At 42.2% G+C, this 26773-nt stretch overlaps 1 protein-coding gene across 1 annotated transcript in view; it reads right to left on the reverse strand.

Moving 5' to 3' along the window:
* The window catches only part of LOC124805559 (protein croquemort-like), an 84897-nt gene that overhangs the window by 52328 nt on the left and 5796 nt on the right, over positions 1 to 26773 (reverse strand). Inside the window, exons 4-5 of the mRNA XM_047266126.1 lie at positions 11579 to 11779; positions 2766 to 2977 (exon numbers count right to left, since the gene is read on the reverse strand). Coding sequence (XP_047122082.1) covers positions 2766 to 2977; positions 11579 to 11779 — 413 coding nt within the window. The remainder of the gene's footprint in view (positions 1 to 2765; positions 2978 to 11578; positions 11780 to 26773) is intronic.

A 26773-nucleotide genomic window follows, 5' to 3' on the forward strand; every position in this document is an offset into this window, starting at 1 on the left:
CTTTTGCCTGTCCTCATTCTCCCGATCTTTCTTGTACCGCGAGTGCAACTGCCTTTGCTTCCTGAGCATTCTCCGAATTGCGCTGTTAAACCACTCTGGGTCTTTTCCGTCCGTAGCCCACTTTTTCGGCACATACTTGTCGCCAGTGTACCTACTGGTGATTTAATTGTGACGTGGAAACTGAAAGAAACAAACACATCTAAACCAAGACTAGGCAGATTTCATGTACTGACGGATTTGGACCGGCGAGCATTGTGGAGGATAACTCTAAAATCCCGCATGAAATCAGCGGAAGGAATCGCTCGTGAGTTGCAAAGTGCTGCTAGCAGTCCAGCTAATACAGTGATTATGCTAGGGAGTTTGTGCTACGGAGTTAAAAAGAGTTGGATAGAACGATCGAGCAACTCCTGCTAAGAGACGTTTGAGGCGTTCTAACGAGCTACGGCACTGGACAATGGATGACTGGAAAAGAATGATTTGGAGTGATGAATCACGCTACACCCTGTGCCAATCCGATGGGTGGGTCTGGATTTAGTGAATGCCTGAAGAACGTTACGTGGCATCATGTGCAGTCGCTTATTGCGCTTAAGAAAACGCTATTTGCGAAAGGGTATGAATCATATTTTACAGCATTATGCCTGCGTACAAGAGGGGATCAGGAGACGATGATTTAATTAGCATAGTGCACCCTGTCATGGAATTTGTGGAGTAATGGTTTATGGATAATAAGTTGATAACATTCCTGAAATGGACTGATCTGCCTAGAGTCCAGACCTGAACCTATAACGGTACTTTGCGGGCAGGCGTGTCAATTAGCATCATATTAATTAAAATGGGGGATAAATAGACTTTATTTTGGAAGAATTAAAAAGGGGAAAGTAATACGAAACTTTAATAACTGCACAGTATTACTAAGTAGCAATATAATGAAAAGTAATAAAAAGCAAAGTACCAAAGTCCAAGCGGGACAGAAAGATATAGGGGCGCGTTTGTTTTTTAACACATATAAAAGAACATGTAACACATTATTGAGCTCTTTACCTTCAGTTATCGCGATCGGGCTAGTCGATTAAAAAGTGGTACGCGACGGCGAAATTCATTAAGGAGATTATTTAAAGACTCTTCAAGCACGTTTAAAATACGTTACGTGTGATGAAGTGATCAGAGACGTTTATTGTCGGGTGAAGTGAAAATGATTCCGACAACATATTTCGAACTTTGTGTTAGCTGGGAAAAATACTCTTGGGAAACTATTATGGTTGTGAAACCCACGAAAGTTGTACCTAACGGAAAGCTATAGTTTACGTAATTCTGCGTTTTATAAAATTGTGAAACGCGTGTGCGCGGAACATTAAGAGAATCTTATCCTTGGACGGTTGCGGGGGAACTGATACAAACAACGCGCCAGCATGAAAATAGTTCGCTTATTAACTACCAGATATTAATTAACGGGGACCTAAAATACTAAAAACAGTGCATACACCGTTAAATTGAACCCAGCGTGTGAAAGACAATCACATCGAACATTTCGAGAGCGAAGAATAGACATTTAAGTGCTGAATTGATAGCCTGGGTCGTGTCGATATTTGGACATTATATGACACGCGTTATTCAAAACACGATATCGACCATTTTAATACTGAAAAGAAGGATAGGATCATCACCCACAATCCCGATTCATATTTAGTTACTGAAAAGAATAGTGTTAATAAACAAACTAAATTTCAAATTTATCCACGATTTTGGCTTCATTACGTATTCTTGACTACATGATAAACAATATCTGTGGAAGTTGTATACAACGTATCGTCATAATATTTAACCTACCAATATTGTGGGACACCAAAAATGTAAATGCATGAAACTGTTCTTACAGCGGATGTATAATGTGTGAGTGCTACGAACAATATTGGAAACTGAACATCCATTACATACTTGCATGTTTATCTGCGAAAATGGTCCTTGTCGGTACATGAGCATAGAGTTCGAATAGAATCGCTGGAACATTGCAAACCATTAAGATTAATCGAACATCTAAATACGCATATTGCTGGTATCACCAGGATGTGTTCTTTCTCCTCACCCCCGTGGCAGTAATTGAATTATGAGTCAGCCGGGAATAACATTTAAATCAATTGACGACCATTGAGCTAGCGTCACGAATTTTCAAACGTCCACTGCCATGTATGAAGACGAGTGACACCACGAGTGCTAACGTCGATCGAGGAGTGTCGTAGTGATCGTATTGAATGACATTGAGCGGTCACAAACCCAATGAAACTCTTTGGGATGAATCAGAATGTCGACTTCACTCCAGACCCGATCATCCAACGTTACTACTTTCACTGGCCTCGATTGTTAAGGAGGAAAAGTCTGCCGTCTGTCTGCAGACATTCAGGCGCCGAATCGAAATTGTCCCCAGCAGGGTTAAAAGTGCCATAAAGACGAAGGGTAAACATGCCCCACATCAGTATCCACTAACAGGTGTCCGGACGCTTTGAATCAAATACTGTATTCTATTGGGTGCAAACCACTGACGTCGCAATAGTGAATCATATTTGAACCTCAGACTTCAGGAGTCAATAGGCAGTAATTTTCTGTTGCTAATTTCCTTTCTAATTTTTTTTTTACCACATGAAGGGCTTAAAGAAGCAATTGCGTCAACTAAAGTTCGAATAACACTGAAGTTTTTAATTTATTCTGCGTGCGAATGTAATTCATTACTCGCCAATTATTCTAGTAAGTTTGGAGAGCGACGTACTTACGAACAAACATCAGGAGCAAATATTCCGACGTCAGCTGTGCTTTTGATTGGCGCCCAAAGTTCTCCAGTGGTACCGCTGATGCTGTTGCACGGCGAATCGAAGTAAGGAGTTTCATTCATATAATTCCAATTTGCCACTGTTCCCAGAAGGTCTAGATTGCTCTCGCCAGTGTACATGTTGAACACACCATCGTAAGTTTCCGAGCCATTCCTCTGTGAACAGTAGTGATAAAAACTTGTTATAATGCAGATCTTTGTCGCAATAATAATAACTTAAAAGCATTGATAGTCACAACCATACATTGAAGCTTGTCCATGTGTATGCTCTATACACTCCTTGTATAGCCACATACACGCACAGCCTCTACAACAAGTATACGCCTGTATGATGCAACTGGAGTGTTTTATCTTAGTGTCACACCTCTATAATCAGGGTAAATCCGCAAGAGATGTCGCATGCGGTGTATAGCGCATCCCGCATAATTTTAGCAAGCACCAACAGAGTGTGCACGTATCGGCATTGCAGTTGCTCAGTGGACACCGAACCATAATAAAAATGTTTGCATTTCGATCGAGGAAGTTATGTGCTCTGGTGGAGTAGCTCAGGTAAGTCCATAAATATCCCTTCAAAACTTTTTTCACTGTCACTATTAGTTCTTAATATACGCTAAATACTTAAGTATTTCCAAATGATTGAGCAGTTGTATTAACAGTAAGTCCTATTGGCCGCGTTTTGGTTCCAGTACTGCCAATTTGGCTTCCAAGGTCACGAAAGGTGCAGCGTCTCTCCCCTGCAGTTTGAGATACATATCGCAATAAAACCCTTTACAAATGCCACACATTTTTTCGTTGCGGATACTCGCAGCACAAATCGAATATCAGCTTCAAATAGGTGAAAACATTTCTGTTTTATTTATATCTTCGTTCAAATGACTTAGCAAAAATACAAAAAAATATGTCCCTACATATGTGTAAGGAGTGTGGAGAATTGTACCGAAAAAAGTGCAACTTGTAAATTTCAGTTACAGGAAATGTGCACGATTTTTGATATGTTCTGTATCGAGTGTCGCAGAAGAAATAAAACGAAAACCAGATGAAGTAAGTTCGTAAATCTCACCTTTATTTTTGATTTAATATTTCACTAGGAATTACTGGGTGTATTAACTAAAGATAAATGGAGTATATGTCTTAGTTTTAATGTTTTCACCTGTCAGTAAACTAGTTATTCAAACCAGTGAATTACCTAGATATATAAATAAGATATCATTAAAAACAATTGTTAACATTTCATCGTTTTTTTCTCCACCCCACAATATATTTATAACCATATATATATATATATATATATATATATATATATATATATATATATATATCGTTATAAATATATTGTGTGGTGGATATATGGGGTGTTTCACTAAATGTTTTTGCCTCTATAAGTTACGAAGTAATAGGCGACGGAAATATTTATTGCGGTAGGTCACCATAAGAAACGTTACGCTGTCTGCTGAGCTATGAACATAGTTTATTGTGTTATTATCCAAAGAGTTACAGCAAAAAGATACAATTTTTTAAATGGAACAGTAGTTGTTTTTATCACGCACTGGGATTAGTAACACCAGCTGTGTATACATCAGTTTGAATTGCATTCCTATCACTTTTAGTTTGGGAGCTACAACCCTTCAAAGTTTCAGGGGCAGATACCACACACGCTGCGCATAACGCAATGTGCCTTCTAAATGTGGTGCGGCCGAGTTGTAACGTCGCCGCCGGCCGGTGTGGCTGAGCGGTTCTAGGCGCCTCAGTCTGGAACCGCGCGACCGCTACGGTCGCAGGTTCGAATCCTACCTCGGGCATGGATGTGTGTGATGTCCTTAGGATAGTTAGGTTTAAGTAGTTCTAAGTTCAAGGGACTGATGACCTCAGATGTTACGTCCCATAGTGCTCAGAGCCATTTGCATCATTTTTGTCACGGAGCGAGAAGCTTCCTCGATGAGCTGTTAGACTGCTGATTGTCTTCGCACACGGCCGTATACCTGACAGTTCGAGCCACACAAACAATCGGGGCTCAATATACCACAGTTACTGACATCGGATGACGATGGCATACACGAACAACGAGTACATTGACATGTTGCTGAAGCTCGGCGAGTGCCGACACGATGCCACTGAAGAAGCCGTGGCGTACGCCGCGAGATATCCTAGGCGAAGAGCTCCGGCAGCCATTACGTTCTTACGTGCCGAACAACGACTTCGGGAAACAGGCAGCTTGGTAATGCGCCCCAGTAACAGACGAAGACCTGCAAGAAGTGAGAAGACGGAGGTGTTTGTTTTAGCTGCAGTACACCACGATCCTCATGTCAGCTTACGAGCCGTTGCAGCAGTCGCTGGTGTTAGTCTCACATCTGTGTGGCGTATAGTACACGGCCACAGGTTTCACACGTACCGCCTGTCACTGACCCAGGAGCTGTATGGGAACGATTTCCGTGCGAGAGTTACATTCTGTGAATGGGTCATGCGTAATTTCACGCTGGAGCCTTTACAAGGTGTAAAGAACATCAACAAAAGCAAAACGAGGATAATGGAATGTAGTCAAATTAAATCGGGTGATGCTGAGGGGATTAGATTAGGAAATGAGACACTTAAAGTAGTAAAGGAGTTTTGCTATTTAGGGAGTAAAATAACTGATGATGGTCGAAGTAGAGAGGATATAAAATGTAGACTGGCAATGGCAAGGAAATCGTTTCTTAAGAAGAGAAATTTGTTAACATCGAGTATAGATTTAAGTGTCAGGAAGTCGTTTCTGAAAGTATTTGTATGGAGTGTAGCCCTGTATGGAAGTGAAACATGGACGATAACCAGTTTGGACAAGAAGAGAATAAAAGCTTTCGAAATATGGTGCTACAGAAGAATGCTGAAGATAAAGTGGGTAGATCACGTAACTAATGAGGAGGTATTGAATAGGATTGGGGAGAAGAGAAGTTTGTGGCACAACTTGACTAGAAGAAGGGATCGGTTGGTAGGACATGTTTTGAGGCATCAAGGGATCACAAATTTAGCATTGGAGGGCAGCGTGGAGGGTAAAAATCGTAGAGGGAGACCAAGAGATCAATACACTAAGCAGATTCAGAAGGATGTAGGTTGCAGTAGGTACTGGGAGATGAAGAAGCTTGCACAGGATAGAGTAGCATGGAGAGCTGCATCAAACCAGTCTCAGGACTGAAGACAACAACAACAACAACAATGTTTTCTGATGAGTCCACGTTCACAAATTATGGTGCAGTAAATCGCCATAACGTGCAATACCGGGCCGCGGACAACCCTCGGTGTGTACGACCGGTCGACCGTCAACGTAGGTGGTCTATTAATGTGTGGTGTGGAATCCTTTGGGATCAAATCATCGGTCCACACTACTTCCCAGGTACACTGACAAGTGAGTTATATAGCGAGTTTATAGTCGACAGTTTGGGTGGTCTCCTTGAACATGTGTGTCTACACACGAAAGTCCATATGTGGGTACAGCACGATGGTCAACCAGCCCATTCTGCTCGTGCTGTTGAGGAAGAACTAAACAACAGGTTAGCAGGAATGTGGTTGGGGCGCCATGGTCCTCATTCATGGCCTGCAAGCTCGCCCGATTTAACACCATTAGATTTCTTTTTGTGGGGATATCTAAAGGAAGATCTAAAACGGCGCATCGTGGTCGCATGTTGGTCCGTGACACCGGCCTTGTTAAATCTAGTCCGCGGATCCTTTAGAAAGCGCATTGCATTGTGCATTCAGGAACATGGACACACATTTGAACATCTCATTTAAATCAACTTAACACCGCCAGGACATCCATCACCCACCGCACAGCCATGTATTACGTACAGCGTGTGGTATCTGCCCCTGAAACTTTGAAGGGTTGTAGCTCCCAAACTAAAAGTGATAGGAATGTAATTTAAATTGATGTATACACAGCTGATGTTACTGTTTCCAGTGGATGATAGAAACAACTATTGTTTCATTTAAAAAATTGTATCTTTTTGCTGTAACTCTTTGGATAATAACACAACAAACTATGTTCATAGTTCCGCAGGCAGTGTAACGTTTCTTATGGTGACCTACCGCAATAAACATTTCCGTTGCCTATTATTTCGTAACTTACAGAGGCAAACACATTTAGTGAAACACCATATATATATATATATATATATATATATATATATATATGACTTGGAAACAGGGTAGTTTTGCAGTTTTTAGCTTGTCGCATATCAATGTAAAGTTGTTTTTATGGTCAAATAGTACGTTTAAATGATGTTGCAGTGAAAAAAATCCAAAACAATTCATGTCTTAGACAACTGGTGTGTTTAATTGTACAAATCGAAGTTTTACTGAATGTGTACTATAGCACTTGGGTACAGATGCGAATTTGAAAATGTGCACCATCTCTCCCAGATTTACTTAATTTGAAGGACTTCATTTTCGCCATTGACTGAACTTTTATTAAGAATCCACTATCGCAACGTCAACCTTGTGTTCATTTGCGGGTGGGTAATAGATACCGTAAGCACAGCAGTAGTCATTTTTCTCTCTCACGGACAATTGCTGCAGGTAGCAAATGATTCCCACTCCTGCGCCAATCACCTTGTAAAATCTGTTTGACTTTCACTCTGCAGGGTAAAACACTAAAGTTTTATATTGGGCTAAAAGTGGCAATCATGAGTGATGCTTTTCAGGAATTATGAGACTGTGTGTTAAATGTCTTCCGATTACTGGTGACCATACTGCGGCGAGTGTCAGTTATTGCGGTGTTAACCATTCCTTGAAAAGCTAATAGTGTGTTATCTGGAATAAGGACGAAGTGTAAAAGACCAGGGGCTTTCTGTTTAGGTGTGGAATTTGGTACAATGTAAGCTAGAAGTGGAAGAATTCGCGTAGATGCTGAATAATGGCAGGATTTTAACAGCTTGGCGACGGATTTCAGAAGGAGCGTGCTGCAAAAGAAAGCAGAAGTGGAGGAAGCGCTCTCTTCTACAACTGTGAAAAGGGGCAGCTGACGGATTGCAGATAAGGGAGGAGTGTATGTTGAAGCGTCGAAGGGATGAGGTAAAAAATAGGTAAGGTCTCCAAAACCCGTAGGTGTTCAAAAGAAACGCAGTAATGACGAAGTCATAGGAATCAAATTTTTGGAGAAAAAAAAGTTTAATTGTCTTCGTAGATTTTCTCACTTACGTAATTGTAAAGATTTACTTCTTTCGCATATAACCTTGTTCACTCGTGAAATGTGAATGTCACGTTTTATGTAAGCGAACCGGATAAAATATTCATTACCCACTTAAAACAGCGCTTCTAGCGTTGTAGAACTTGAACCAGGTGATTATATGACCATCAACGGCTGTGAAATGATGTGTACGTGCAGGTCTGCCATAGCGTATCAGGGCAGTGAAATTTTCGTCATGGGGACGTGACAAAGTGGCTGAAAAGAGCTATCGTGTTTGGACATGCCGATGAACATACTGTGAATGACTTTCCCCGATTTATTGGTGTACTAGCGTATGCTGTCCGACGTGTCTACAGGGATCGGGTACCACTCGCAGCCATGTAAGATGGCGTAAGAAGAGTGGTCGTAATAAATATCCAAACCGACAGGGATCAGAGACAAGTGTTACGCCTTTATCAATGACAATCGATTTGAAACCCGGCAAGTATTGCTGCTGTAAGTGAATGCGGGTCCAACCAGACCAGTTTCCGAGTGAACACTGCAAAGGGAACTACATGCAATTGACATTTGGAGTCAGAAAGCTCGAGAACCTCCACGAACCATGGACCTTGACGAAGTGGGGTGACTTGGGTGTCTCAGTGATAGAGATACCCATAACGTGTGACCTCAACGGAGAGGTCAGGCTAATCCGTGGTTGCTGAATAGGGCAGCAGTCTTTTTGCGATGCTGCAGAGGCAACAGTCTGGATGACTGACTGGTCTGGTCTTCTAAACATTAGCCAACATGGCCTTGCTGTGCTCGTAATGCGAACTAGAGAAAGGAAGGGGAAATTACAGCCGTTATTTTATTCCCGACGGCATACAGCTTTACTGTACGGGTAACTGACGATGACATCGTCTTTTTTAAAATATTCCGGAGGTAAAATAGTCACCCATTCGAATCGCCGGACGACATTCCATCGGAAAAATAAAACTGGCGTACTACGGGCCTATTAGAGGGTAGCTTAGAGAATTTAGAAAAGGATATAGGGAGGTTGAAGATAGATGTAGTGGGAGTTAATGAACTGCGGTGGCAGGAAGAACAGTACATTCTGTCAGGCCAGGTTTATGAACACAAAATCAAATAGGGATAATGGAGGAGTAGGCCTAATAATGAATGAGAAAGTAGGAGGGCGGGTAAGCTACAATGACCGACATTACAGTAACCAGTAGCCAACAACCACCAAAATAATAGTAATTTACATGTCAAGAGATGAAAATGTATGATCTACATCTACATCTATACTCCGCGAGCCACCTTATGGTGTGTGGCGGAGGGTACTTATTGTACCACTATCTGATCCCCCCTTCCCTGTTCCATTCACGAATTGTGCGTGGGAAGAACGACTGCTTGTAAGTCTCCGTATTTGCTCTAATTTCTCGGATCTTTTCGTTGTGATCATTACGCGAGATATATGTGGGCGGTAGTAATATGTTGCCCATCTCTTCCCGGAATGTGCTCTCTCGTAATTTCGATAATAAACCTCTCCGTATTGCGTAACGCCTTTCTTGAAGTGTCCGCCACTGGAGCTTGTTCAGCATCTCCGTAACGCTCTCGCGCTGACTAAATGTCCCCATGACGAATCGCGCTGCTTTTCGCTGGATCATGTCTATCTCTTCTATTAATCCAACCTGGTAAGGGTCCCATACTGATGAGCAGTACTCAAGAATTGGACGAACAAGCGTTTTGTAAGCTACTTCTTTCGTCGATGAGTCACATTTTCTTAGAATTCTTCCTATGAATCTCAACCTGGCGCCTGCTTTTCCCACTATTTGTTTTATGTGATCATTCCACTTCAGATCGCTCCGGATAGTAACTCCTAAGTATTTTACGGTCGTTACCGCTTCCAATGATTTACCACCTATGGCATAATCGTACTGGAATGGATTTCTGCCCCTATGTATGCGCATTATATTACATTTATCTACGTTTAGGGAAAGCTGCCAGCTGTCGCACCATGCATTAATCCTCTGCAGGTCCTCCTGGAGTACGTACGAGTCTTCTGATGTTGCTACTTTCTTGTAGACAACCGTGTCATCTGCAAATAGCCTCACGGAGCTACCGATGTTGTCAACTAAGTCATTTATGTATATTGTAAACAATAAAGGTCCTATCACGCTTCCCTGCAGTACTCCCGAAATTACCTCTACATCTGCACATTTTGAACCGTTAAGAATGACATGTTGTGTTCTTTCTTCTAGGAAATCCTGAATCCAATCACAAACCTGGTCCGATATTCCGTAAGCTCGTATTTTTTTCACTAAACGTAAGTGCGGAACCGTATCAAATGCCTTCCTGAAGTCCAGGAATACGGCATCAATTCGCTCGCCAGTGTCTACGGCACTGTGAATTTCTTGGGCAAATAGGGCGAGCAGAGTTTCACATGATCTCTGTTTGCGGAATCCATGTTGGTTATGATGAAGGAGATTTGTATTATCTAAGAACGTCATAAAATGAGATGAGGTAAAAGAAACCTTTCAAATAGTTTAGGGAGACGAAAATTTGCTATCGTAGAAAAAGAAAGGGAAGGAAAAATAGTAGGAAAGAAACGACAGAGAAAGTTGTCTCGTAGTATCTTGCACAGAGAATAATCTGACAATGGCTAACACTTGGCTTAAGGTTGTGTAGGTGTAAAAGACCTGGGGAAACTGCAAGGTTTCAGATTGAGTGTATAATCGTAAGACTGAGATTTGTAAACCAGATTTTTAACTGCTACACAATTCCAGGGATAGATGCAGACTCTGACCACAATTTGTTGATTATTAACTGGAGATTAAAACTGGAAAAATTACAGAAAGGTAGCAAATGAAGGAGAAGAGAGCTGGATAAATTGAAGAAATCAGACGTTGTTGAGAGCTACAAAGGAATGATCAGACAACATTGGATTGAAACGGGGCGAGGAAAGGGCGGTCGGAAATATTACAATACAAGACAAATAGGTACCTTTGAGAGATGAAACAGGGTATGGGGAAGACAGCAGACAATCACATAGGTAAAAAGGCAAGGCCTTGAGGAAATTTCTGGATAACACAGGAGATGTTGAATTTAACGACGGAAGGAGAAAATATTGAAGTAGGCGTAAGAGAATACAGACATCTAAGCCAAGAGACTGGCAGAAGATGAAGGAAGGTACCTGATTTGAACTGACTGCTCCGATCGATGATGCACTTCTCGACAGAGACAGAATACGACTACACTCGAGGGAGTCGGACGGCCATTATTTGGAAAGTATCAAGTACGCAATGAGGCTCAGAACAGATTCTCTGAACATCTGCCGTAAATTTGCTCCTAGACGTCTTTAAATAACGTGACGTATGCACAACTGTTGTTGTTCATTCTCAGTATGTTATGTTCGTGTGAACAGAGTAGCACATAAACGATGGATTAAAAGGAAATGTTCCTTGACAAAAAATTAACCTTTGTATGTGACTTACCACCTCTCAGCGTTTATCGGTGACAACGTGAAACACTCTGGCATGAGTTTGTAACAAATATTCATGCTTTTGATTGTCATTATTTGATGGTTACTTAATTTCAGTAAAAATAATGTTATCTTGCTTACGTACATCAACAAAGTATCCGAACTCCTCAAATGGAATTGGTAATGACAGCTCATTTGTAAAGTTGAGCAGAAGATCGAAGTATCCGTCGAACATTAATTCCCTCACAGATTTAGTCACAAACATTGTTTCGTTAGTGATATCCAAAAGTGACGAAACAACCAGCTTTTTCCCAGTACTCATGTGACGAGACATGTAGTTAAGAACCTGTAAAAGACAACAATCGTTTTGAAGACACAGAAGATTTCGTAGACCCATTTTCTGAGTAACAACAATAAATATCTCATTCTTTATGCTTCATGTGTTTATGTCCCATGCACTTAAAATAGCATTATCACTTCTGATTAAACAATAAACTGTCAATTTTCTTCATATTTTATTTTTTAATTTAGCTGCTTGGTGCTGAGTGTAACAAAATAAATATGTATTAAAAATCATACTAATTAAAAAATAATTTATTTCAATCGGTCTTTCAATGGGAATAGAGGAAAATGCCATTTAATAGTACAATATCATTTACTTTGGATGTCAGACAGTGTATAACTGTCAATACGCAGTGCCACATTACACACACAGTATTCTTCCTTGCATTTTTCTTCCAAACTGTACAATTTCTTTCCATTTTCGTTACTGTACATTCAATCATATGCAGTCGTAAGTGTGGTTCCGGACTTCTGATTTCTGCTGGGACACACGATGCTGATGGTTTCATTTGTAACGGTCGAAAGGCAAGAGGCCTTCGGAACTGATCCATTTTCAAGACGACAGATGACATGAGCACCGTTGCCCAACCCCTGAAATCGCTAATCATGTATGGCCTCCTCTTTGGGATCCATAAACAAGGTCTTAATATGAAAAAGCTTAGTCACGATAAAACTGATATACACAAGAGGATTATCAATGTGGGCATATAAAGAGAACGGTGTTTCACGTGGCACCAACCGTTATAAAAATAAGTGAGACGCAAAAGAGTCTCTAAATTACAACTAATGTAGGCGAGTAACGAAACTATGTCACATGGGGAGGATAACAACATTAAAATTCTGGTACAGTGGCATCCATATGACAACATAGTCATTAAAATAAAATAGCAGAAAGTAATGTCACATGATGGGCCTATCAATAATAAAAGAAATTATCCGTTAATAAAGAAGATGCTTGGAACACTTAGAACAAGTGCACAGCATTTAGTGCTTGAGAAATCCATAGTCATTTAGAATAAAATTGTGTTTAAATATTAGTTTGTTCATTTAGCGCAAACTCGGAGCTCTGGTTGAGATTGTGCAAAATTTCGATTTATTCAAGGATGTCAAGGATGCGTCCATTTGGATGCTGGTGAAGGATGCTAAGGTTTTTGTTGATGTGAAGGAATGAGTGTTTACAGGCCTTAAGATGGCTGCTGAAAGCAGATTTTGAGTTACTTGACAGCCCACCTCACTTGATTTTATAGATACTCGAGTGGGTATGTGGTTTTTTATTTCAGGTTTCATGCCGTCTGAACGGAAGGCCTATTTGGTATGTTATATGGAAAGCTGGTGGTATGCCAGCCTTCTTTAGTCATTTACCTGTTTTCGCAGGTACTGTCTCTAGGTGTAGTACTTGGCAGTACTTCTTCTTGTGCATGTCTTGATTAACGGGTGTGAGGGTAATCTCCTGGCTAATACCGGTTCGCTTCTTTATCAGAATCTGCCCCACTCGAGAGAATCAACGACTTGCGCTGAATAGCCGTTGGTCTGGAGTTCCTTGTTATGACTTCGCACATTCAGAGGTACATCACGCAAACGCTTTTCCATGGCGCACAATGCGCCTGCCTTGTACTTGTATGGATAGTTAGATGACTCATGAATAACGCTGTTGGTGGTTGACTTCCTCCTGTAGATGCGTAACATAATATTGCCGCCCAGTATGGAGATACGAAGATCTAAATAAGGTAGTGATAAGTTTTCGTGATGCTCCAACGTAAAATGTATTTGCGGAAGCACACCATTCAAATTTGACTCTGATAACCTCGTCGTTGAGCGCCAGTACATCCCAAAAACAACAACCATTCTGTTTTTGTTGGAATTGGGTAATTTGTTCCTTGGGCAGTTATAAAGAAAAAGATTATCATCGCAACGCCGGTAACATACAATATTGTGTTTGCAGGTAGGATTAGTTTCAAAAAATTGGGATTCGATATAGGTGACGAAATTATTAGCAACTACATCTACATCCTACTCCGCAAGACAGCTAATGGTGCGTGGCGAAGGGTACTTTTGTACTACTAACTAAACCCTCCAACCCAGTCCCACTTTACTTTACATTTAAAGGCGTGGGAAGAATGATTGTCGGTAAGCCTCTGTGTTGGCTCTAATTCCTCGAATTTTCTCCTCGTGGTCAATACGCAAGACGCACTTCCCTTAAAGTGCTCTCTCGAAATTTCAGTATTAAATATTTCCATGATGCAGAACGCATCTTTTGTAACGCCTGCCAGTGGAGTTTGCTGAGCATCTCCTTAATGTTCTCGCGCCGGCTAAACGTTTCCGTAGTGAAACGCGCAGCTCTTCGTTGGATCTTCTGTCTCTTCTAATAGTTCTACCTGGTAGGGATCCCAGACAGATGAACAATACTCAAGAATCGGTCTAACAAGCGTCTTATAAGCCAGTTCCTTCGTGGATGAGCTACAGTTGCTTAAGATTCTTCCTATGAATCTGTCTGGCATCTGCTATCCCATTATGTTTTATGTAATCATTCCACTTAAGGTCGCTCTGCATAGTTACTCCTAGATATTTTACTATAGAAACTGTTTCCAGCTGTTTGTCATCAATAGTGTAGCTTTACAGTATTGGATTTACTTTCCCTACGTATGATCCGTATGTTACATCTATTTTCGTTGGGTCAACTGCCATGGTTCATCAATTCTCTGGAGATCGTTTTGCAGGTTACTATTTTCTGGCGTTGCTACTTTGTTATAGGCAACCGTATCATCTGCGAACAGCTTTAAATATCATCCGACGCTTTCTACTAGTTCATTTATATACATTGTAAACAGTAACTGTCCTATCACACTTCCATGGGGTACTCCAGAACTTACATTTACATCTACCTATTTTGTTCCGTTAAGAGCGAAGTGTTGAATTCTGTCTGTAAGGAAGTCTTAAATCCAGTCGCAAATCTGGTCCAATTCTCGATAAGCCCATATTTTTTTCACTAAACTATGCTCGCGAGTGGCGAACCCATGGCAAGACAGTCGCGCTGTCTGTAGACTGCATCCTCAAATCGAAAGTAATTGTGTTCAAGAACAAGTCGGACGAGCATAACGAAATCATTAATGATTTTTGCATCGAGATTAAGGTATTGTTTTAAATTATTCTCGATTGTGAGGTTCGCTCCTTTCGTGCGGACGTTAGTGTGCATGTTGGTGCCGTCCAAGCTTGCAATGTACGTGTTGTTGGTAACACGAGTTTTGTTTAAGCAGACAATGAGCTCGTGTCGAGTCTTAGTGGCGTAGGTAGCTGGCTAATGGTAATGCTTGTCAAGAAAAGAGTTGAGTTCTTTGGTGAGCCAGTAATCAGGAGAATCTATGACGTTAACCATCTCTCAAAGGGGAGCATTATGCTTAGCCTATGTTTTTTCAGTGTACCTCTTAACATGGGAGTTTTAGGATTCATTGGTAATAACGTTCTTTTTTGGAAGGGGTCAAACATTTTTGTTTGTTTTTAAATTTGTTTTTTGATTTCACTTAAAAATTTTGAAGGTAAAGCGAAATGACAAGCTTCAGTGAAATTACTAATAATAAAGTCATGAGCTCTCTGTACGTAGTCTACCTCCAGGGTGACAACACAGGTGCGGTCTGTATCTTCATGTATGGCCAGGGCTTGATTCTTCCCCAGCTTTTTGTCAATATTGCGGACTAACAATTGATCTCTAGTTTGAGTGTCAGGCCAACATGATACATGAGTATGTTGTTGAGCTAACTCATGAGAGATGACCTTATTTAACTTAATGGCGATATGGCTTTTTTTTCACAACATTCGTTTTTGCGTGGTCTAAATCTGCCGTGGTGTGTGCTACTAAGCCCGTTGCTACTTTATGGTTGAATTTGGGTACGTGTTATAAGAGAGGCCTTTGTTAAGTATTTTCATCTCATCAGCGTTATAACAAACATTAGTGCGATTTTCTACGTTATTATGAAATTTGAAGAAACATTTTTTTTTTTGGGGGGGGGGGGGTTATTTGAAGTAGATATGTTAGTTCTTAGTTCGTAACTTAAGCCTTTGTGGGTGCTTTTTATTTCATCACCAAAGACCTTTATACTGTACATAATGTACTTATAAGTATAGTCGAAAGTGAAACTTTCGAGTTCTTTAGGTAAACGTAGGTGAGCTAGGTACGTTTTTTTATTCCAGTGGTCTTTCTTGGAGTACAGTGCTCTAATTTCTTTCTTCGCAGCTGTTCCCGTGAGCTACTTGGGAGGGAGGGGGGGGGGGGGGCAGCGTTAGTCCCATTAAAATATTGTTTGACATAATTTGAAATAAACTTATTCCATAAACATTTTTTTCTAAACTTGATGCTGGTGGTTAACTCGAACAATTTCTTGTGCATGTTGAAGGAATGGTAATATGTTTCGGCTACCACGCAAAAATCTTCCGAGCTTCCATTCTTTATTAACGGAGAATTTATTTTATTATTGGCACTCCCATGTACGTAACATTACTTTCTGCTATTTTATTTTAATGACTCTGTTGTCACATCGATGCTATTGTACGTGAATTTTAATGTTCTTTTCGACTACGTGTAGGCATAGTTTCGTTACTCGCCTGTTGTAATTTGGAGACCCTTTTGTGTCTCACTTATTTTTATAACGGTTGGTGTCACCTGAAACCTCGTTCTGTTCTATATGTCCACATTGATATTCCTTTTGGGTATATCAGTTTTATCCTGACTACGCTTTTTATATTAAAACCATGTTTAGGCTCCTAACACATGATTAGCGATCTCAGCGGTTCCATCTTTTTCTGGCCGCCTTACAACTGTATCGTCTTATTGCTCGACTTGTGGATATACTTTACGTATACCATCAGTTCCCCACGTTTTCGTCGCATTTTTATCTTTTATCTTTTTATCGTCATGGGTTCCGTCTCGTCCTCCTATACTTATGTTTATGTGTTATTACATTTTGTGTCTTGAAAGAGACCCTCCCATCTATCTAAGTTAGATTACGTTATTCCATTTCTACGACTTTTTCGTTGAATTAATCCTATTTTGCCACAACCACGAGGATCCCATCCATTACACCTAAGCTTAATTTCTATACTCGCTTTTCCTAGTTCTAGTTGACAGCCGCTTTTGCTCCTCTCTTATTTTCATTACGTGTGGTATATGTGGATGCAGAGTGTTTTTTATGTACATTGTTATTTCTCTTGCGTTTATCATTTTAAGCCTAATTAAACTTTTTATACTAAGATGTTTTTGCTCTGCATGGACGACTCTGCACATAGGCACCTATCCTAACACTTAGCATCATTCTCCTACCACATCTCACATCTCATTTCCTTATTGCTCAATTATTAGATATATTTTTATATATCATCCGCACCCACTGTTTTAGTTGTATTTTTATCCAGTGTGCGATTTGTGCTTTTACCAGTGGGGGGATGTCTTAGGGGGTTAGTAGAATTATATACGTTACTAGCTTGGACCGTGGTCTTACGCATGGTTAAACACCTATTTATAAATAGATGTTAATGCCAAAACTCACTATTATGCGTATGCACTATCAGAAAAGCCATCCCTTGTTATATCTTTAAAAGTACATTATAGGTAAAGCTTATTTACAAAATCATCTACATACAGGTATACGAGGGGAATTCAAAAAGTAGAGGCACATTTGTGAAAAGCTGTACTTATTGTGATGATAGAAAACTGAAACATATTAATAGTAAGACTTATTAAAAACTTTCAGTGTTCGGCTCCACAAATTTAAATTATATGTAAAGATTTACTCCAGTGCGTGGGAAATAAACATCTCAGGTTGGGATGCATAAACTAAAACCAGAAGATGGGATGGTCTGATGCAGAGGGGGGAAATCCTCCCCATCCCCCCCTGCAAATCGCACACTGTTTTTATCTTATATTTTATTAATCTGATGCACTCTGTTTGGTTGGCTTTTAGGCATTTTTGCCGATTCGCAATGTTTCTATGTTACTGTACTTGGCATATAGTTTTAGTTCTATTTTGTACCGATCTTTGAACCACACTTACATCAGCGGACGGACCAGTCAGCCATCGTTTCTCGCACTTCTGCGGCTGTTTACTTCAGATCCCCACCTCACTAGCTCCTACGTCAGTCACTTCCGCCTCCACTGTCAGGTGGCTTCTGAGCCGCCTGGACTAGTCACTTCCGTGTCGTGCTGTCTAGGAGGGAGCTGTGGTTGCTATTGCTACGTCTGAATTCAACTACTTATTTATTTAAGTTATTATTGAGTTCACTTCTATCCGGAATCCTTCCCAAAGTTAACGTTTGTCCTTTTCGTTTGTTTGACGTGGGTGTGAACCCCCGCCGCCCCCCTCCCCCTCCCGCCCATCACTGGCTGATCCGATCGGCACACATTTATGTTTCCATATTATATGAGTATACTACTTTTCACAGCTGTAGCTTTCATTATAGTTTGTTAGCCCCGTAGTACTAGTACGTTAGTGGATTTTCCTCTTGTTCTCAGTTGGTGGCACCAGAGGACGAAACTTTAAGTTTCGAAAACGGTCGTGGAATAAATTAAGGAAATTTCTGGCAACTGAAGAGGATTTTTATTCTATAAATACTACGTCGAAGTCGATAGTGTCAAAGAGTTTGCTCAAGTGTAAGAATCACATGATAGTCACTTCCTGTGCACCCGTGGCAAGCTTCAGGTCACCTGTTACTTTATTAACACAGATGCTGCGCCGCGACTTTTACACAAACCTGATTGGTATTCGTCTAGTAGGTTGTTTGTAATTAGGCAGTTTGTTAGTTGATGTTGGGCTGTATGTGTTAAGGCGTTGGATAGTGCAGGAAGACAAGGGTCTCTCACAAAACCCTAGAGGAATTCTGATCATATGTAAAGGCTGTCAGCAGCACCAAGATGTCCAGACAGGGACGGATGACACAGGAACTAAAATAGAGTGTCGGAAAGACAAAGCAGAAATACTGAACTCTGCTTTCCGATTTTACTTTTCTGAGGAAGACGCAGATGTACTGTCCTAGTTTACCTCTTGCACCACTGCAAAGATGAGCGGTGTAGATGTTTGTGACGTAGAGAGACAACTAAAATCACTACAATCATACAAGATTCCGTTGGCCCGGTGGAATCCGTGCCAGATTCTATACAGAATTTGCAGACGTGTTAGTTCCCTTGAAACCCTTACATACCGCAGATGTCTTGAACAAAAAATGGTTCCCAGTGATTCAAAAAAATCGCACCTGTGTATAAAAATGATAATACTTGTTATCCACGAAACTAGTGGCCAATCTTATTGCCGTCAATCTGTTGTAGAATCTCAGAACATATTCTGAGCTCAAATATATTGAAGTACTTCTAACAAAACTACTCCTCTACATTCCTCTCTACATTAATCATCATTCGAATTTGAGTTTTTGTCTTAGCTCTTAACGAGCTGACTTAATCCCTCTGCAGAAAATTCTGATACTTCTTAGTTTTTCAACCCAACGAACACAGAACTTGTTGTACACTAATTATTGTTTGGTCACGATCTCACGTAAAATGATCATAGAAATCTGCGATTAATGACGAGACACTGCAAAACGTCGGTTTTCGCGAATTATTACGTCAATTTTCTATATGATATCGTTGCTGACTAGAAATGTAAACCAAGGTCTGTCATCATGATTAACATTCGTCCCTTTTCCCTGTGAGGTGTTCCTCGTTTTGAGGGGTATTTATTTTTACAAATGTTTTATTTATTGAAATTCGGAAGGCCGCCGAAGTCAGTTCAGTGCATTAAATAGGTCTCAAAAATAAGCCGGTTCCCACGGAGGCAGTGATAACGAGGTGCGATGGCGAATCACGAGAGTGGAGAGGGGGAACGCGAGCCTTGGGAACGGATCTTACTTGACAGTAAAGATGTAGGGGAACCACTGCTGTTTTACTTTATTAAATATTAATGATTAAAGTCCTCTTTTGGCATAACTGGTGCTAAGAGCAGGCTTTGAATCATTAGGGCTTCACCACAATACTAACGCTATGCAGTAAACTAGCGAATTCAGTACACAAATAATTATTGTTAAGTTACAGAAGATGTACAAAGGATGAATAACTGTTACGATGTAAGCAAGAGATTTCGGTTGTGCAGCAAGCTCGCCAGTCGGCGACAGGGTGTACTCTGAGCCTGTTCACATGTGAAAGTTAGTGATAGAATGCACGCAGATACTGTTCATATATAATATTCGGTGCTCTGGGAACTTATTAACGTTGTGAAAGGAATCATTTCATTACACTAAACTGATACTATTTTACTGTGGTGGCAAACAAATGCAATTTAATGGCACCCTGGGGCTTATTTAATAGAAACTGGGTACCCGCACCACTAATCCGAATTACACGTCGTCTGCTTACGTCTTCTGAAGAATCCAGTACGCTACCAAATCTGCTTTTGGGGACATCACCTACAAGAGTTTGGTATAGCAGAGGTAGGAGGAAAATCTACGCGCAGGTTCACTAAGGTAATCGAAGAAAGCACCATCTTAACCAGCACAGTCTCCGATGGGAAGACTTGTCCAGTATACTGTACGTCACCTACACCGCTTTCTACGGAATTGCGGTTGAACCGAGGAACTTCTGTGCTGGTTCAAATATGGTAGGGGAGTCTGTAACCTTTAAACAAATGACGCCATTGATACCCAACATGTTCACTCACCACATTCGATCCGCATGCAGAACAAATTTCGCGATGATTGTCGAAATTTTTGAGATTTTTTGCCTCCAAAAACCGAACTACAAAACTAATTTCACATCTGATACGATATTTCAGTTGCAACATGGTTCTGACCGGCACCTGTAGAGAAATGAGAAGCAATGTAGCTGGCCTAAGCACGCCAGTCAAAGTCAATTTCGTGAACCAATGTAGCGACTGGCAAATATTTAATGCAGTTCGACTGGTCTGCTTTAATGTTGTTCCTTACCAGAGGACGTGTTTACATATTCAGCACCACAATGCAGATTTTTTTCTTTCAACTATTGAACATGGTGACACTTTTTAACGTTTGGGGCGGCAATATAGGAATCGTTAGTGGAACCTGTGGTCGGCCTGAGAGGTAAGGTAACGAATGCCATGAAACTTTGTAAGGGCACTGAGCTCATTTTATAACACAGACACTGTTTCAATTTGAGGACTGTATCTTCCTGGAGTAACGCCTCCATCTCTTCCACTAAAAATGTAGAATAATGGTTTCATGAGCGTGAAAAAGAAGTAACACTTTCTACCTCGTCTCCAGAATTACTTTATTTGAAAACAATCGAGATATAGTGGTACTCAGGCTGTTTCGCATCGTAGCAGTGGTACTACGACATACGGCTATTTCACAAATCTTTACCAGCCACTCGTTCCGCGCCTGACAGACTGTTCAACGCCGTCATTCGGGTGTGGTACGGATGGTGTAGGGTCAGCATAACGCTCTCCGGTCTCTGTCAGCTTTTCAGATCGTGGGGCCGCTAGTTCTCACTCAAGTATCTTCTCAGTTAGCATCACGAGACTGATTGCTGTTCGTTACAGTCCTCCCAGCAACGAAAAATCTCTAGCAGTTCAGGAATTGAATTTGGCTCCTCCACAGGGCAACTGGATATCCTTCCCACTCACCGACGGAGGCGAACAAATTTTGGCAATGGTATTCATAATGATAATAACATTGTTCCGTCACACAAAGTGCTTGTTGAATGAGATTTTCACTCTGCAGCGGAGTGTGCGCTGATATGAAACTTCCTGGCAGATTAAAACTGTGCCGGACCGAGACTCGAATTCGGGACCTTTGCCATTCGCGGGCAAGTGCTCTACCATCTTTTTTTTAATGTGTTAAAGTAAGAAAAAATGGGGTAAAGGTGGTTTGAAGCTCAGACTGAGACTTCAACGCTACTTTTTTTCCCAATGTCAGACTTACAACCATTGCTGACATACATTTTGTTATACTTCCGCATAAATAGTGTCTGCAATATCCAAATGTTGACAAATAATGGCTAATTAGAAAATTAAGTAAGTAAGGAAATGAATAAAACTGAAAATGTCCAAATGAAAAAGACATGAAAACATCGCGGGTAGTACAAATACAAAGGAAACATGCTCCTCTAGCAATGAAATGAAATTCGTGTCGGGGGCGACACCTGCTCACGACCCGACGTTCGATAGAGCAAGAGAGCCATCTATCGACCCGTTCTCCAGACGTTGGTGTAAGACTGGGTCGTCTTCTTGAAATTTAACTAAGGGTCCGTAAGAGTGATCGATGTCTATCTCGGCTTCTTAGTGAATCTCATCTCTCACCCGTCACACCCCATCTGGCCGGCTCGCAGGTAATTAGCGAAGTGTTGCCTATATTTCTTATGCTGTTGCAACTTCGTGTGTCCATCCAGGAGAAAATGCCAAAAATCCGTTTTTTCCTTTTCCGATTCGCTATAGACGTATCCCACAACCATTCCCCGTACCCATGTCACTGCTTTGGTTTTTTGGGCCGAAAAATAAGATTCTTGGGGGAAAAAAAGTGTGTCTGATGAAATTGTGTGAGGGGCGGAGCGTAACAGGAACGCCAATATCTGTCGTGCCAAGTGCCACACCGGAGCCGTCCCACCACATGCTAAACGATGTTCATCAGTGTCCACTGTTGCGCAGCCGAAACATAGTGAAGTATCTGCCAAATGAATCGCGTGCCGCCGTTGGTTCGTTGCGAACTTCCTATGTACCACCACATACCATGTTGAGCGTATCGACGTTGGGGGGGGGGGGGGGGGGGTAAAAGTTCCGTATAACGTGCCATATCTGTCGCTAGTTCTTGTCTGGGTACTTCTTTTCCAGGGTATTCCTGGGGCACAGGCGCAGTAAGAGTTGGTATACATCTCGCGCCGTCGATAGTCGTTGTTGGGAAGGATTCTCTGACATAGTTAAGCTAAAAAAAAAACCATCTTCGGTGAAATATGGCCCACATTGACGGGGGGTAGCATTGAAGTGGGCGCTAGTACATCGGCCAACGCACCCGAGCTATTGCGAAATTGACCGCGCCACTGTCGTAAAATCGTACTGACGAATAACGCCCGTGCCTTTTCATATACGTTCACCAGACCAAGTCCACCCTCTCCAGGTGGTAGCGTAATCGTTGTGTATTGGATCTTAAACAGGTGTCCCACACCCACGTAAGTTCCGAAAGTTGCTTGTATCCGTGATGCCATTGTGCGCGTTAAGGGCAGGACATGCGCTACGTGAGTGAGTCTCGGTGCTAGGTATACGTTAACATAGGCCACCCTCTGAATCATATCCAACGCTCTTAATTTCTGTAACAGCACCATTGTCCGCATCAGCTTCAATATGCTGCTGTCCGCTGCACATCCGTGTGGAACACCTAGACATTTTATGGTGTTAACTAACATGAGCGGGCCTTCCTCCCCCGGTTTTAATCCTCGACAGACATTCACGCAGCGCGACTTCTGTAGATTAAGCACGCTTCCCGCCGCCATCCCGTATCGCTGTATCCATGCCAACGCCGTACGTACTTCGTCGCCTGTCCTTGCCATCAGCATCACATCGTCAACATTAGCGCGGCAATGAAAGGTCAGTTGTGGCAACGGCACTCCCTCCAGCCGTCTTCGGAGACCATATAGACAGGGTTGCAAAGCCATTGCATACAAAAATATCGAAAGGGGGCAACCTTGACGAACTGACCTTGAAATAAGAATGTTGTCAGTGCCCCGCCCATTCACAGAGGCCTTTGATCGCACGCCGTGTAACAGTCGCATGGTCATTAGAATGAAGGCCTGTGGGATTCCCAATCTGCCCATCACTGCGTGCAAAAAGATATGATCCACTCCATCGAAAGCATGATCGAAGTCAATAGCGACTAGTGCCCCACGCACTCGGCATGCCGCTGCTAATGCGATGATATCTCGGTAGTCACCGAGCGCCGTATGTACGTTACTCTTACCGCCGAGGCATGTTTGATCTATGAGGAGTCTATCAGAAATTGAGGACCGTAGGCGAGCCCCAAGGATGCGCGCGAAAATCTTATAGTCGCAGTTCAAGAGAGTGAGTGGTGTATAATCTCCTGGCCTTCTGCCACCGCGTGGTTTAGGTATTGGGATGATGATACCCTCCGTGAATTCGACAGGTATCTCAGTCTGCGGTAACAGAAGTTCGTTGTACATCTGAATCCACATTCCTCCCATGAGGTATGCAAAGGCGCGGTAAAATTCAATTGGGAAGCCGTCCTGCCCCGGGGACTTGTTCGGAGCCCCCCTGGCAATTGCGTCTGTCAGCTCCTCCTCCGTTATCACTGTTCAAATGGCTCTGAGCACTATGGGACTCAACTGCTGAGGTCATTAGTCCCCTAGAACTTAGAACTAGTTAAACCTAACTAACCTAAGGACATCACAAACATCCATGCCCGAGGCAGGATTCGAACCTGTGACCGTAGCGGTCTTGCGGTTCCAGACTGTAGCGCCTTTAACCGCACGGCCACTTCGGCTGGCCGTTATCGCTGTGATCAAAGCCTCTGTATCGAGAGGCGGTCCTTTATCTGGCATTTCGGAGATGACATCATGTAGTGTCTCGTGGTTCACTTGTACAGGTCCATATAACTGGCGGAAATAGTCAGTAAACACATGCGCAATATCACGCTGGTTCACAACTTGCTGGCCAGTTTCAGAGATTAGTTCCCTGATCAATGTCTTTCGTCGTCGTTGGCGTTCACGTACTACGTGGTGCATGGAGGGGGCTTCAGCAGCAACTGTGTCCGCCAATCTCACCCTTCCATTCTTAGTCTCGTCAGCTGTAATAACTTGGCTTTTATCGTGCGCATGGCCGTGGGCCTTTCCGGCGATGGTTGTTGGGTCATCAGCTCCCTCAGGGCTGTAAAATAAAAATCCGTCGTCGTGCGGTTCCACTGCGATTTGTCTTGTCCGTATCGTATCAACGTTCTCCGTAACGTTGGTTTTGCGCATTTGATCCACCACTGGAGAACCGAGGTGTATGCTCGTTGGCGGCGAACGCAAGTCTCCCAGACCTCCTCTATCGACCGGCGACATGCAGTGTCACGTAAATGGGCACTATTCACTTTCCAGGGACCCTTACTCCACCATATCTTCTGACGTGTTAGTTTAAATCGTACAGACGTACGCGAGATGCTCCGTAAAAGCCGCTGGCCAGATTTCGGCATCCAGTATCGCCGTCCGTAGAGCTCGTGTCACATACATTCTATCAATTATACTCGCCGAGTGTTCCGTTACATACGTTACATACTTCTGCCAGTACCTCGTCTCCTACCTTCCAGACTTTACAGAAGCTCTCTTGCGAACCTTGCAGAACTAGCACTGGTGAAAGAAAGGATATTGCTGAGACATGGCTTAGCCACAGCGGGGATGATATTTACAGAATGAGATTTTCACTCTGCAGCGGAGTGTGCGCTGATATGAAACTTCCTGGCAGATTAAAACTGTGTGCCGGACCGAGACTCGAACTCGGGACCTTTGCCTTTCGCGGGCAAGTGCTCTACCACTTGCCCGCGAAAGGCAAAGGTCCCGAGTTCGACTCTCGGTCCGGCACACAGTTTTAATCTGTCAGGAAGTTTCAAAGTGCTTGTTATCATAAAGTTCTGTATGATTGAAATAGTCAAATGAGAAAATTAAAGTACAGTAATACACTGAAGAGACAAATAAACTGGAACACCTGCCTAATATCGTGTAGGACTTCCGCGAGCACGCAGAAGTGTCACAACACGACGTGGCATGCACTCGACTAATGTCTGAAACAGTGCTGGAGGCAACTGACACCATGAATCCTGTAGTGTTGACCATAAATCCGTAAGAGTACGAAGGGGTGGAAATTTCATCTGAACAGAACGTTACAAGGCATCCCAGATATGCTCATGTTCATGTCTGGGGAGTTTGATGGCCAGCGGAAGTGTTTAAACGAATAAGAGTGTAAAAATATGGCATTTCCGTCTTTGATCGCTATTTTTTATTTTCAATGACCGGTTTCAGGCTAGCTGCCCATCTTCAGATCATATATTGCAGTTACAGAGTAACTTGTCAGTAGAGAACTATCGGTTCACTGTCACTGCCCATCTTCAGATCATATATTGCAGTTACAGAGTAACTTGTCAGTACAGAACTATCGGTTCACTGTCACTGCCCATCTTCAGATCATATATTGCAGTTACAGAGTAACTTGTCAGTACAGAACTATCGGTTCACTGTCACTGCCCATCTTCAGATCATATATTGCAGTTACAGAGTAACTTGTCAGTACAGAACTATCGGTTCACTGTCACTGACAGTGAACCGATAGTTCTGCACTGACAAGTTACTCTGTAACTGCAATATATGATCTGAAGATGGGCAGCTAGCCTGAAACCGGTCATTGAAAATAAAAAATAGCGATCAAAGACTGAAATGCCATATTTTTATTTAAAGAACGATCGCGGAAATCCCATTAAGACAATCATGTCTAGTTTTGATAAATAAGAGTGTTCCTGGAGGCACTCTGCTTCAATTCTGGTCGTGTGGGGTATCGCATTGTCCTGCTAGAACTGTCCAAGTCCGTCGGAACGCACAATGGACATGAATGGATGCAGGTGATCAGACAGGATGCTTATGTATGTGTCACCTGTCAGAGTCGTATCTAGACGAATCCGCTCGATACAATATGAAACGAGACTCGCCCAACCAGGCAACATTTTTCCAGTCATCAACAGTATAATGGTGTTGACGGGCATAGACGAGGCGTAAAGCTTTGTGTCGGGCAGTTATCAGGGGTACACGAGTGGGATTTCTGCTCCGAAAGCCCATTTCGATGATGTTTCGTTGAATGGTTCGCACGCCGATACTTGTTAATGGCCCAGCATTGAAATCTGCAGCAATTTGCGGAAGGACTACACTTCTGCCACCCTGAACGATTCTCTTCAGATGTCGTTACTCACTTACTTACTTACTCCACGGCACTACGGTCCTCTGAGGACCTTGGCCTCCTCAATC

The sequence above is a fragment of the Schistocerca piceifrons genome, chromosome 7 (assembly GCF_021461385.2).
Source record: "Schistocerca piceifrons isolate TAMUIC-IGC-003096 chromosome 7, iqSchPice1.1, whole genome shotgun sequence".
Lineage (NCBI taxonomy): Eukaryota > Metazoa > Arthropoda > Insecta > Orthoptera > Acrididae > Schistocerca > Schistocerca piceifrons.